We start from the raw sequence: 15,277 nt of genomic DNA on the forward strand, positions 1-15,277 counted from the left end.
TATAATTTGTGTCCCAATCAGTTTGTGTAATTATTAGAAAAAAATGATGATGTTGTAATTTTTTAATAGACCTCAAGTAGTTTAACAGCAATGTTTTCATCATGTTTTAGTTCTTGAGTGAAATTTTATTTCTGTTGTTACAAATCTTGATTAGAAGCTGAATTCGTTGCACATAAGGCATTTCTCTCATCAATCTTCATCATCATCATCATCATTTTCATCATTGTGTATTAACTGATATAATCGCACTCAACATTGACGGATATCATTCCTGTTGTAAAATGTGACAGCTAATATCATGGAGGCTTTTTTTTTCTTTTTCTTTTTTTAAGCCTAGGATATTATCTAAAAACCCAATTCATGTTTCAATAAGTTTTTGAAATTGATATCTTTCCATGGTCTTCTTTTTCACTTCAAGTGAACTAAAACTGACTTTTTAACTGAGTAAAAAATAGGTTTACCAATGGTGAAATTTTTACATGTACATGTAAATGTACACTGTATATTAAGAATTGCAGGGGAGTTACATGTTCTTGGTGAGAATTTAACACTTGTATTTCTACCAGAGAGACGGTTGTTTTAAATTGCAATTCTTTGTTTATTATTATTTTTATTTTGTTATGAGAAAAAAAGTGTCGATGGCTTTTACATGTAATTCTAGAAGTCAATTGAATTGTTTTATAAGTACATGTATTAGGTATTGACGAAGAAAAGAATCTGTGTATTTACAGTTCATTGACTTACTCATGAGTTGTGTTTACAAACATTTACAACATTATTGTTTTAAAATCTAGAGAAAACAATTTTTTTCTTTAAAAAAATATGATGTTATTCTTCAAAACTAATAGAACTCTGTGAAATACTCGCCCATGTTTTTTTATGAGAACTGTAATACTGTTCACTGATTGGTGGACTGTATCAGAATCACGACCATGTTTTTCTCCCAGCGCAGTCGGTGTGCTACCAAGTCAGAATGTCATAGATCTGTCAAACTATTTTGTACATAAGCTGTATATTTTAAATTAATCAAAGTCAAAATGAAAAATTAAGCATACTTGTTTTGTTTTTTGTTAGCTCTGACACTGGAGCTGAAGTTTAAACCGGTTTTTTTGGCCAAGTTGGAAACCAAACCAGAAGTTTACCAGTAAAATGAGCTGTTTATTGCGGAAAAAATGCAACACGTGTTATTTGTACATGTATTATTTTAGTTCTAATGTTAATTCACGTGATGAGAAATGGACATATACAAACTATTCATGTACAATATGTTTGTTTGCGCATGTATGCACTAGATAATTAAATACATGTTAAGTACACTGAAAAATAAAAATACTTTTCTGACGTGGAAAAATTGAGTTATTCATTCATAGGTATAACTCTATCTCAAAATGGCGTACCTGTGATAAATGTGACATTTTTGTTTTTTTAAACACGATTTTATCAACCACAACATGCAACATATCCCATAGTCGAGCGTATAAAGTGTCGGTCTTGTTAGCCCTGTATTTTTCGAATCCCGTAGAGGCTTTTGTTGTTACTTACTGAATTAATTTTATTTTATTTTCATCTTTTATCCCCACACTGAAATTTTGTCGCTTACTTGACATGTGTACAGTTTATTTATCATAATGTATTTCACAATCAAATAATCACATTAACTAATGAAGATTTTCTAACTTAAAATGTTTTATTTTGATATAAATACAGACATGCTACAATTTTAATCCAGAAAAATAACACCAATGTCCACCAACGGCGTGCTGTCCATAGTTTCCATAGGTTCTAATCCATACTTTATCGCCTTTCTTCATTTTGATATTTGCATGGGAGGTTGACATTTCATATCCATCACGACCTCTGCCGTCGGTATAATTCTTTGTAATTACTTTTCCATTTTGCATTATTTCAGAGATGAAATATTTACCCCCTGTTGTTAATGTTGTCCAGGTAAAGGAATAGGTTCCATCCAATGGTGCCGTAAATATTCCCGAAGAACTGTCGTAAGCTTTTCCTTCATTTACCGAAACCTTATCAAAGACCACTGTATCGTGGTTCTTCATGTTATTCAAATTATGGGTAAGTGACGATTGGAAGGCAATGGTACTAGTATCTATAAAAAATTATAAATAATTAGAATATTAAAATTAGAAGTACAAAGTATTATAAAACATGCGAAAGAACATTGATTCGAATACAGATTATTTTCATTAATTGATTTCTATGGTTACACATCATTAGGATTATTCATCACCTCTAAAGTTACTAGAGCAAACATTTTGATTAAAATAATAAAGAAATTTGTCTTATTTAGAAAAATAAATAATCATTGATAAGCAGCTCATCCAATGCTTTTTTCAATATATATTTCGCAAGTTTTTTGAGCATAAAATAAAGAAATTGAAAAAAGTGTTAAAGGGTGAATTGTAATAAATATTTCTTTTTCCTGTGCTTTTATTTTCAAAAATTATCATAATACTGGTAAGCATAATGAGATAGGTACCACAGTAAATTCTACAGTGGCACATAGGATCTTTGTTGTTGGGAAAACGATTTTTTAATGACATTTCTACATAGTCACACAGGTCATGGAAGATCTGATTGTAAACTACAGTGCATATGTTTATCAAAAAAATTCCAAATATCAAATGGAAAAATGCATTGCCGAACCTTTGCAGCTTAAATTTTTATAACCGAGTCCATTGCATATCGCCTTGTAATTGTTGTATTTTGTTACCACTTGTTGTGGAGTTTCATTTGCAGCTACCGCCACAAGAAGAGGGAGGCTCAGCAATAGATAGCAAGCTCTGAAAATGACATTTACATTGAACGATTAATCATTGTTATAATCTTTTTTACAGTGCTCTCCATATATAAACATGACATAAAATTCAAATTGTAACAATTTACAAGAGAGAAAGAATAAAAGAAAGAGAGAGAAAGAGAAAAAGTGAGCACCTTGTCATATTGTTATCTTTCCTTTAAAATTCCGCTGATGTTGTTGTGCTTGGGATGATTTTTATACAAAATTCCGAATCACAATCAAACTATAGAATTACAAACATATCACGCTAAACGATCATTTGTTGGAGATTTTTGTTCTTAGTTATATCAATTTTTATATTTTCGTTACAACCAGTTAAATGAACTCAGCTATAATATGTTTATTCTGACTTTATTGACAAACAGTATTTAAAGGACCTATGTTTATCCCATGTATTTTTCAATTCATTTTCTATATCGGATCTTTATGATTCATAATTAAGATCCGAGTTTTTGTTTTTAACATTAAGTAAGGTACTCAATGTACTAAGTTTCAGAACTATGCAGATTTACACCTACCAGTATGAAAATAACTTATTCCAGTAAAAGTAAATTACGGTAGATTTAATTGATTATAGAAAGATCACATAAATGTTTACCAAAGGTTACGTTTGATACTTTTATATTTCACAAAAGTTAACGTCTGTTTTCTCAAGCTCCAAGTTGAATAAAAAGAAACAATTGAAACCTCAACTAACAATTTTGGCATATTGTCAATTATAATGTCAAATTCCGATTCTTACCCCAAATTAACTTCTCGAATGAATTTTTAATCTCTTCGTACATTTGTTTACATAAATATTATTATTAGAAATCAGGTAGAGGATGCAGTGAAAATAGTTTGTAGAGTAATATCACAATCTTTAGGAGGTATGTAAAATAGTTTAATTTCATAATGCTTTACTTTGTATGATTTTTTTGGGCATCCCACGGGTCGCACAATTAGTCAATGGGTCATTTGAAGCTAAAGTTTGCAAGAACAAAACAACGTGATACTGTCAAATTCTGATAAAATGTGCAAATTATAAGTATTACATGTGCATGCGTTGTAAGGTAACGCATTTTAGCTATATTAATCTTGAGAAGCTATGTTAATCTTCAGTAGCTATGTTAATCATTTTTTTAAAGTTCACTCTCAAACATTCCTTTGTTAATTGAACCTGTCATCTTTTTTAGGTCCATCACATTTCATCATTTTCAGGAATAGACTAGACATCGATTATTTGATGATTATGTTCTTGTTTATGCTTCCAATTTACAAAATATCTTATATTGATTTATACATGCATGTTATGATGACTTTGTAAAGTAAAGATATGTATCTGTCATAAAACAAGATCAATCAACAATAAAAACATCAGAGAGAGAGAGAGAGAGAGAGAGAGAGAGAGAGAGAGAGAGAGAGAGAGAGAGTGTCTAAGTTTAACATAGGAAGGATAATTTGTCTTTAAATTAGAACACACCAGAGAAACATTATTATTAATTCATACTTTATCTTCTGTTACTTATAGCTCGTAACTTCGCACAAATACCTAACTCATAAAGCGAAACTTTAAAAATACGATATATTTCCTCAATTGTATAAATCGATATCAACGTTGATAACCAACAGCTGTACCTTTGTAATTCAAACCACGATCTAGCACGACCTTCACATTTGGCAAACACGCAAGTTATGTTGGGATCAGCAGCGTATAAGGTTTATATAGGATATAGCATTCCAGTTGCATTTCAATAAGTATTTATTGATATATGTACTAGTCATATGTATATCACATTCAATGTCATTATTATGATTTTCCTCAATCATACAACTGAAAACTATTACAGAATATTAAAAGCTTTGGCCCTTTTTTTTTAAATAATGGAAAAGAACCCACACAATGTCGAACAGATAATTCAACCAATATGTGATAAATAGACTTTAGATTTTTAAAGAAGATAAATGTAATTTAACATACATGTAGTCAGATACCAGACAATATCACTTCTTAAGACGTTTGCAATGTTAATTGTATCTAACTGCTTATTAATTACTCAATAGGTATTTTTTCACTTTAGAAAAAAATCTATTAGAATAAAAATTAAGATACAATTTGCATATATCAGTTTTAGTTATGTTTTCTCCTGTCGTAGAACAATGCATTTTACAAATGAAATCCGTTTTTAAACATAATCAAGCTCTGTGTGAATTTAAATAATTATATGAAATACTTTCAAATGCTAGGCACCTATGTAGGCATAAACATCTATCTATCTATGTATCTATGTACATGTATCTATGTATCTATGTATGTATCAATCTATGTATCTATCTATGTATCTATGTATCTATGTATCTATCTATGTATCTATGTATCTATGTATCTATCAATCTATCTATCTGTCTATCTATCTATCTATCTATCTATCTATCTATCTATCTATCAATCTATCTATCTATCTATCTATCTATCTATCTATCTATCTATCTATCTATCTATCTATCTATCTATCTATCTATCTATCTATCTATCTATCTATCTATCTATCACACATTGATACATACCCGTAAATACGTGATGGTAATCCTGTCATGCAGTTGAATAGATGCTGTCATTAGACAGTAATACCCACACCATTAAACAGGAACCTGGTCTCGTGGCAGGCAACGGAATCAAACAGGAGGTTCACCACCTAACTCTTAACGTGTCCATACAACTGCAGATTGGTAGTAATACAATAATTTGTAAAACACAAACATATCGATGTATGTATAAAACGAGGGTTTAATCTTGTCGGCAATAGTTATAGTGGAATTTGGCCTAAAGACATAAATTACACAATTTAAAAAAGAGAGACGATGCACTATACGGCCACTTCCTGATTTGAAATTAAAGGAAAAAGTTTGCAACAAGGCCATATACATGAAGCAATGCATAATAGTTTTAAATGTAAATGTTTGAAGTGTTATCTATTATTCATATAATTTTCAACAACTGTACGATAACATATCAAAATAGTTATTGATGTTTTGAGTTATACATTACAAAATTGATTCTAGTGTTTTAATAGACAGAAGCACTTGAAAATGTAAGTATAAAAAGACATGTGTTCTTGATATAAAACTTTTTAAGCTTATTATGTGTTGATGGTGGAAAAATTAAGCATCAGACATGTCAAAAAATGCATACCACATGTATCCGTTGGTAAGCTTTTTAAATGGTAAATGAATAGTCAAAACAGTTCATTATGATTTTCTCCCAGGACAAGGCAGAAACTGTGCCAAAGACCCTGACCACACCCATCAAAAAGGAAGGCAATCAGTGCTATGATGTGGGGATCATTAAGAGCACTTCTGTCACACTTCTATCTCTCCTCAGAAGTTAAAAAGTGATTTTTAAATCATCGATGAAAGTTAATAAAACTTATTACATTCTCACCGCTAAAATAAAGAAACGTTTCACAATGTTTTATTTCTCATATTAGAAATTTCTTAAAGAAAGTATATTTCAGACTAAACTTTAAAGAAAATATGATCTTGTCATAAATGTTAACCACAATCAAAATTCTGGGGAAAGAACTATTTGAATTAAATCAGATTTCAATGGAAGACAGAGATTATTGTAAACACTTTCCTACATCCATGTAGATGTAGATGTGGTAAATGTTGAAGATGTTGATAAGATTCAGAATGTAATTTAATATACATTTATTCCTTTCTGACATAGGACATTGATGTGGTCAACGTTGGGGATGTGAATGTTTTAAAGAAACAGGAGTTGCTACCGGGCACTGCCTACAAGTTCCGAGTAGCTGGCATCAATGCCTGTGGGCGAGGTGCCTTCAGCGAGATATCGGCCTTCAAAACATGTCTCCCCGGTTACCCAGGCGCCCCCTTCGCCATCAAGATCAGCAAGGTAGGAGGAAAGGTTAGCATCACAAGCGGTATTTGCTTCTACCATCTGTCTATCATCTGCTTCCTGCTACTTTTTTCTGTCTTTTCTCTGATTTTATGGTTTTAACAGATTTTCTCTTTTTTTTGTTCTGTAGACATTATTGTGATTTACTAAGCAATGCATGGCATTTGATATTGTAAAGGCATGAAATAAATCGATACAGCAATGTGGGTTTGGAGGATGTATCAGTTTATTTCAAGGGAGAGGGGTTTTCTGGGTTTTTATCCTGCACCAGTATTTTACACCTACACAAAATTTAATTTTGTAATTTCACGTTTCTTTAATATTGGCAAAATCAATCACATGATTTAGATAATGTCTATTGCATTAAAAGAGCCAATCTAATGTGTCAGTTTTCACAATGGGTTAGATGACATGTTTTTTGCCTTTAAGATTCACATACGTGACTTTTACAGAGTACGGAAGGTGCCCATCTTTCTTGGGAACCTCCTCAGAACACGGCGGGAAAGATAACTGAATACTCCGTTTATTTGGCGGTCCGTAATACAATTGCCCACGTGGACCAGAAGCTAAAGTCCAGCTGGCATTTGTGAGGGTGTACCGTGGCCCCGCCCCAACATGTGGGGCGGGGCTGCCAGTCTGGCCTCTGCCCACATTGACTACACCACCAAACCAGCCATCATCTTTAGGATTGCTGCCCGCAATGAGAAGGGATATGGTCCTGCCACACAAGTCAGGTGGCTTCAAGGTATGTTAAGTAAAATATATAAAGTACTGGTTTATTGGGGCCATAAAATAATCTCAGTTTTGGTCTCAGTCTCACTTAAATGAAATGATTGGGCTAATGCTGTTGTTTCATCAATATTCTCTAAATTCAATTTTCTTGGATTTCTTTGTTCAGTTGATCCACGAAATTAAAAGTTATTTAAAATGCAAAGTCTGATAATATTATATTGAAAAATCAGATTTAACGAAGTCATGCATCCATGATACTATGATTTTCATCAAATCGACGAAAGTTGATGCCCATAAATATAGATAAAACCACATATAGTCAAAATTGTTTTACTTTGAAGCATTTTGATAGAGATGAACATTTTCCTTATTCAGATATAAGTTTAATATGATTTTGATTTTTTGCCCAGATGCCCAGAGTCCAGCTGCTCAGAAGGTGGCAGTGAAAAGAACTGTAGGAGGAGATGGGTAAGGAGTTGTTTAATATCCATCTTACAATCTGGAGAGGATTTTAAATCAAGCAATTACTTCAAACTCAAATATTAAAGATTTGTGATCAAATTCTGTTTTAAATTTCAATTGGTTAAGCTTTTCCAGATTAAATCAGGGATGATTGGAAAGATCACAGATTAATTTGTACAGAATAAGATATTGCCAATATTTGTATTCAAGGAAGAAGTCTTAATTAATTAAACTACAGTATTAGCAAAATACTTTACGGTATTTGTGATCTGAGAATTTCACGTATTAGAATTAAATCTAAATATTTAAAATTTTGAAAAAGATATTAAATTTACATGACTATATGTGAAATATGGTATAACTTGTGTCTCAATTAGTTTATGTTAAAATTAGAAAAATAAATGATGATTGATGTTGTGATTTCTTTCCTGTAGACCTCAAGTAGTTGGAGCTGTTCAGGCAAAGAAACTAAAAACCGATGATGAAAATGAAAAACCATAAACAACAGAAAAGGAACGCAACTTGTTGGTGATAGTGCAGTTATGTACAGAACTAGAAAACCTGAATGTTCTTGATCATCATATTTGAACCTAATGAGGATATTCTCATTTTTTACAGCAATGTTATCATCATGTTAAAGTTCTTGAGTGAAATTATATTTCTGTTGTTACCAATCTTGATTAGCAGCTGAATTCATTGTACATAGGGCATTTCTCTCATCAATCTTCATCATCATTTTCATCATTGTGTATTAGCTGATATAATCGCACTCAATATTGACGGATATTATTCCTGTTGTAAAATGTGACAGCTTATTTCATGAAGGCTTTTTTCTTTTTTCTTTTTTAAGCCTAGGATATTATCTAAAATACCAATTCATGGTTCAATTTGTTTTTTGAAATTGATTTCTGTCTATGGTCTTTTTTCACTTTGAACTAAAAATGTGGCTTTTAAACTAGGTAAAAAATAGGTTTACATATTTTGAAATTTTTACAAGTACATGTAAATGTACACTGTATATTAAGAATTGCAGAGGAGTTACATGTTTTGGTGAGGATTTAATACTTGTATTCCTACCAGAGAGACAGTTATTGTTAAAGTGCAATTCTTTGTTTATTATTTTTTTTGTTATGAGAAAAAAAGTGTTGATGGCTTTTAATTCTAGCAATCAATTGAATTGTTTTAGAAGTACATGTATTAGATGTAGGGGAAGGAGAGAATCTGTGCATTACAGTTGATTGACTCACTCATGAGTTGTGTTTACATACATTTACAACATTATTGTTTTAAAATTTAAAATAGATTTTCCTAATCTCTGCAACTTAAACAATTTTTTCGATACAAAGAAAAAAGTTCTTCTAAACTAATAGGACTCTGTGAAATACTCACCCGTTTTTTCTTGCTCTGACAATAGAGCTGAAGTCTAAATCGCTAATTTTGATTTGTTGGACACCAGACCAGACGTTTATCAATATGATGAGCTATATTTTTAATTATTCCCAATTTATTGGTATTAATTGAATTCTTAGGTTATTTAGCTACAGATATGTAGTCCATTGTTTTTACACATTACCAGAAAAAGATAATTTAAAAATAGAACGTCAATTTTAAACCTTCGGGGTACCCTTGTCTTAAAGACATTTCTTATTTGTTTTTCACCTTTGTCCACAGGGGCCAAGCCCGTTTTAACATTAATTTCAATGTAACCTTTATGGTTACATTGAAATAAATGTTAAAACGGGCTTGGCCCCTGTGCCTTTGTCTCCAAATACATTAGCCCACTACCAACATGTCGATCACGACACTGATATAGCTTGCGACATAACCTGATACTAAATATTTTAAATTGGGCTTTAAAGTTTTAAATCAGAACGTTAAAAAAGAGTTTATCTTCAATTACATGTACAAGTAATGGAGTGTATTTAAGTACATAGCAAAAAACATTGTGTATTATCAATTACTTTTCAATTACATTTCAATTACTTTTTTCCAACTTTGAAAAGAAAAGGTGTCTTATAATAATAAATGGTTTGTATACACGTTTGGCATGGGCTCTAAGTTATACAATAATTAAATGTCTCATAATGTTTAATATGTTTATACAGCATGACACACTGCCCAGGCCAATAGGTAAAGGTCTAACTTCGTCGAGGTGTGAACTACTCTAATACCCAAGAACTCCTTTTTTATACTCAAGGGAGTCTAAATATCACATTATTGTGAATTATAGCCATTATTATTTATATACTGATATGCTGTACTGCCGAAAGTTGTACTTTCCGAATAAACATAGTTTTAATATGTGAATAAAAATTAATTCACTATAGAGAAAATATTCCCCAGAACCATACATGAACTCAATGGTACTTGATGAATTTAATGTTAAAATAATTTTTTTTTTAGACATGTTCAATTTTTTTTAGAATGATCATTAAACTGAACTACAACCTTTTAAAACATTAACGTACATAAAGCCTTGTATATCTTAATGCTGTTTATTGATGTCTATGTTCTTAAGATTTTAAAAAATAAAACTAACGTAATTGAAATCTAATTAATTGCATTTGTAAAAGTAATTGAGAGTGAATAATTACATTTTAAAAAATCAATGTAATTGTAATTGCAACTAATTGATAAAATTGGCAATGTATTTGAAAATATTTTTTAAAAATCACTTTTCAAAGTAATCGGTCCTAGTTACAGAGAGTACAATTCTTTGGTATTTAAACAAAGCTTTTGTATACGTTTTGAATGTTTAAGAGCAAACCCAGTTTTAGACATAAGATGAATTTGTTAAAGGTTAGGAATTTTTAATTTATGCTTAAAATGAATATGAAGATAGACAATTCTGCTTGAAAAAGAATTTTTACTTGTATATTAAACCTAGTATGTAAACAAAGACAGGACCTTGTTTACATGACAAAGAATTGTGAGCCCTTTATCTTGCTTATAACTCTACTTAAATTTTATTTGATTATTAGAAATGCATTCCTTCCGTAAGCATTGTAAAGAATTAAAAAAAAGAGAAATATAATTGGATTAAAATTGTGACCATGACCCTTTAAGATTCTTTATTTCAATATAGAATGCATGCAATATTCCATAGTATGTGTCCATGGCGTTTCCGTGACGTTGCCGACCATTATCATCATCGTTTCAAGTCATGGTTTAGGAGTCCGCATTGCATAGTCATATTATCCCGTATTTGCGACAGTAATGACATGATGACAAAAACAATGTATGGTTGCATATAGCAAGCAATTAATTGTGTTTGACGAATTTGTTGTTAACACATTAATTGTAGTATCAACATCTTGATAAATGCCCTGTATTACTTGTTTTTTAAGATTGGACAATTTCGGGTTGTCCCGCCGTAAAACTACAGTTTCTCCTCCCTCAAAAGTTACACTGCACAAAATTTTGAGCTAAATTATGAATGAATCATTAAATTCCCAACATAAACTAGGTAACACATTATGTCATTTATTTGCCATTTGTTGTCATTTATATCGAAAACCATATGTTTGAATTCTTTATTAAAAGAACTTGCATATTTTTATTTTTGAGTTAGTTTTGAAAATTTTTAAATAACAAATCAACTCAAATGGTTCAATTGATATAAGCATAAATAAATTGTTTCGTATATAATTTGGTCGGCACACAAATTTCTATGCATTATAAGACTATATATCTTGCATTTAAAAAATACAAAACAATTGTATGTGTTAAGCTTTAAGTGCTTTATTTTGGTATCGTTAGAGATGTGCTACAATTTTGAACCAGCAAAGAAACACCAATATGCATGGGCGAACTGCCCATTGGTGCCATGGGTCCTGATCCAGACCTTATCGCCTTTCTTCATTTTGATGTTAGCATGTGAGGTTGACATAGGATTTCCATCATGACCCCTTCCATCGGTATGATTTAATGCAACTCTGTGGCCATTTAGCACAATTTCAGTGAGGAAAACTTGTCCACTTTTTGTTAACGTTGTCCACGTAAAGGAATAGATCCCGTCCAACGGTGCTGTAAATATTCCGGAGGTCTTGTCGTAAGCGTTTCCTTCGTTTAACGATACCTTATCAAAGATCACAGTCTCTTGGTTCTTCATGTTTTCCAACTGCTTTGTAAGTGAAGATTGAAAAGCAATTTGATCTATTTTAGGATTAGAAATAAAATATTGTTAGGGAAAAAAGAAGATACATGGAAATATTAAAATAATTTCAAGAAAAAGAACATAAAAGCAGTGAAAGATGAATTATAAACACTAGCTTTTAGAGTTTTACGTATAATATAAACTAATTTGTACTATTGCACATGTTGGGTAAAGCCTGCTTAGAAGTGACTCTCTGCTAACTTACGTGTTATTGGCTGAGCTTAAAATTCAACAATTAATACCTGTGTTAAACGGGAAGTTGCAACGAATAATTCTTATTACGTACATGTAATTTGCAGCGTTCAATAAAAAAAAAAAATAGCAGAATAAGCTGTGTACCTGGTCAGTTGTACAGCAGAATTTTACTGTTGGACAGGAAACAGTTTCCATGGCGCTTATACATAGTCATAAGGGTCATGGAGAACCCTGACTATACATGCTACCATATGTTTCATTAATCTTAAAATCAAAATTAAAAATGAAATGTTTTTCCAAACCTTTGCAGCGCACATTTTCATAACCCATTCCATTGCATATCGCCTTGTAGTTGGTGTATCTTGTCACCACTTGTTGTGGGCTTTCATTCGCAGTTACTGCAACAAGAAGAGCAAAGCTCATCAACAGATAGCAGATTCTGGAAACGATTTTCAAATTTACAATTAAAATTTAAAAAAACTTACAACTTAGCAATATTATATCATGAGAGAGAGAGAGAGAGAGAGAGAGAGAGAGAGAGATATTACCTTGTCATATTTGTATTAGAAAAACCAAAAGTTTCTATTGGCTTGCTTGGGAAGAATTTTTATACAAAAGCTCAAACCACATTAACTATTAAATTACAAACACCTCAGGCTAAACGATCATTATATGAATTTTTTTTGCACTTGCGTCAATTTTGAAAGCTTTGCTGGAAACCAATCAAATGAAATCAGCTCTTACATTTTCATTTTATCTTACTTTTTTAAATAATAAAATGAAAAGTGCAGTTGCCTTTCGCTTATTCCAAGGGGTTAATAATTCAGTTTTTTCGGATCTTTTTAATTCATAATTAAGATCCATGCCTTTGTGTAAAGCATTCAATAAGATTCTAAATGAAAAATATATCAGAGCGTATATTGTAGCAGATATACACTTGCTGGTAGGAAAATAACATGTTAATTTAGATATTATAAAGAAAGGGACATGAAGGTAGATTAAATTGATTAGAAAATTACTACACAAATGATTACCAAATATTACCGCTGATATCTTTATTTTTTCTGAAATTAATTTCTGTTTACCCAAGCCCCGAGTTCTATAATATGAAACAATTGAGACGCAAAAATTATATTATCTAATAATTTTACCATATTAACAATGATTTTTTAAAATTCCATTTTTGATTAAGAGTGCAAGTTTTGAACAAGAAAATCGCATTGCTAAACTTCATTGCTAAAATCAGGCAGATGATGCCCTGGAAATGCTTGTACAGTAATATGACACAAATATAACGTTTGATTTTTTTTTTATTTCCCAATGTTTTTATTTGAATGTATTTCTTTTTTGATACCCCATGATTTCTAAATTGGCTAACAGGTCATTGCTATCCATTACGCTAAAATTGACAATACATGTAATTATACAGAGTGATATTCTGATAAAATCTACAGTTTAAGTATGCCATAATGCTTACTTTGTATTTAAATAAATTAATTTCTGTTAATCTTAAGACTTCTTTTAAAGTTTTCGCACAAATATTTCTGTTAAATGGATCTGTTCTACCTCCTTGGCAATCATTTTCAAGAATAGACTAGACATAGATTATCGCTTAATTTTTTTCTAGTATTGCTTTTGATATAAAACAAATCACATATTATTGTATTATCGCATGTTCGATGACAAATATGAATAGGTGGTTATGTAACTGTTGTGTCTGGTTACCAAAGTTTTCATCGATCATAAAACAAGGTCAATAACAAACATCAGGAGGTTTAAAAATGCACATTACAAAAGTGAGAGAGAGAGAGAGAGAGAGAGAGAGAGAGAGAGAGAGAGAGAGAGAGAGAGAGCAGAGTCCGGTAAATAAATGTATTTTAAAATAAACATTCAAAGGATAACTCGTCCTAAAATTGACTAGAATATAAGAGTCACATATTTAAAAAAAAAAACCCATTCATTAACCTCTTTGACTTCGGGCTAATACCATCACACACTCTTTATTCATAAAACGAAACTTGATTAAAATATGATGTGTACAGTTCTATATATAATTGATGTCAACGTAGATAACCAACTGTCGCCCATTTGTAATTCAAACCACGATCTACCACAAATTCACATTTGGTAAATATGGGTTTTTTTGTTGGGTGCACTTTCGTAAAAGGTTTAATCGGGTTGTTCAGTAATATCACAGGGAGTTTTGCTTGTAATGACGTCTCACAAATATTCTAGCACGTAAATCAATTGCATCCTTCCTTATTTATGCAAAACACATGTAAGGTAATTATCATGATTTTCTCCAATAATACAGATAAAACACTACACATACATTTTTTGTAATATAATATCATAAGTTTTGGTTTTCATTTTGTATACAGGGAAAATACCATGTAATGTTTATCAGATAATTCTACCAAACCGAGATGAATAATCGACATTTTAACGAAAATACATAAAATATTTTGATTATTAAGACACCAGACAATACCACTTCCTGAAATGTTTGCATATGTTTATTGTAGAAACATTAACTTAAATGTAGATCATCAATAAGTATATAGATATTGCTTCCCTGTACAAAAAAAGGAAAAAGAGTCCATCGAATTCATAATCAAGATACAATTTATATTGATTATAATAAAGTTGTTTTATTCAGTCAATAGTACAATATACTTTACAATTAAAACCCGTTTTAGATACACATTCATGCTATCTTTGAAATTAGAACAATATTCTGTTTATTTATATTACTTATATTTATCTATATATTTGAGATTTGCTTACCTACATGTATATATATGACATTCATATGGGAAACCATTTTAGATTACTAGTAATTTTTCGTGTTTTGAGTTAAGGCGTGATATATATTCTTCTATAAAGGGCAGGGGATTTCAGTGTTTTTCCTTTGCATCTGTAATTTATACCTTTATCACATTTCAATTCATGCAACAGCATTTTCATTTAATATTTGGAAAACAAATCAAATGATATAAATATGCGCATA

General features: G+C 30.9%; 1 protein-coding gene and 1 long non-coding RNA gene across 2 annotated transcripts; one reads left to right on the top strand and one right to left on the bottom strand.

Annotated features, from left to right (window-relative positions):
- Positions 1-7,349: 7,349 nt before the first annotated feature.
- Positions 7,350-8,762, top strand: LOC117683039 (uncharacterized). The gene is made up of 3 exons (XR_010713189.1): positions 7,350-7,467; positions 7,865-7,922; positions 8,351-8,762. It is a non-coding gene; the product is annotated as an uncharacterized lncRNA (long non-coding RNA).
- A 2,920-nt stretch (positions 8,763-11,682) lies between these two features.
- On the bottom strand, positions 11,683-12,027 carry LOC136275064 (heavy metal-binding protein HIP-like). Its single transcript, XM_066083348.1, has one exon. The coding sequence runs from the start codon at positions 12,025-12,027 to the stop codon at positions 11,683-11,685; it is 345 nt and encodes a 114-aa protein (XP_065939420.1).
- Between the last annotated feature and the right edge of the window lie 3,250 nt (positions 12,028-15,277).

This window comes from Magallana gigas, chromosome 4, assembly GCF_963853765.1.
Source record: "Magallana gigas chromosome 4, xbMagGiga1.1, whole genome shotgun sequence".
Taxonomy (NCBI): Eukaryota; Metazoa; Mollusca; class Bivalvia; order Ostreida; family Ostreidae; genus Magallana; species Magallana gigas.

Coding starts and splice junctions, on each gene's coding strand:
- LOC136275064 (XM_066083348.1), bottom strand. CDS start 12,027: ATGAAGAACCAAGAGACTGTGATCTTTGATAAGGTATCGTTAAACGAA.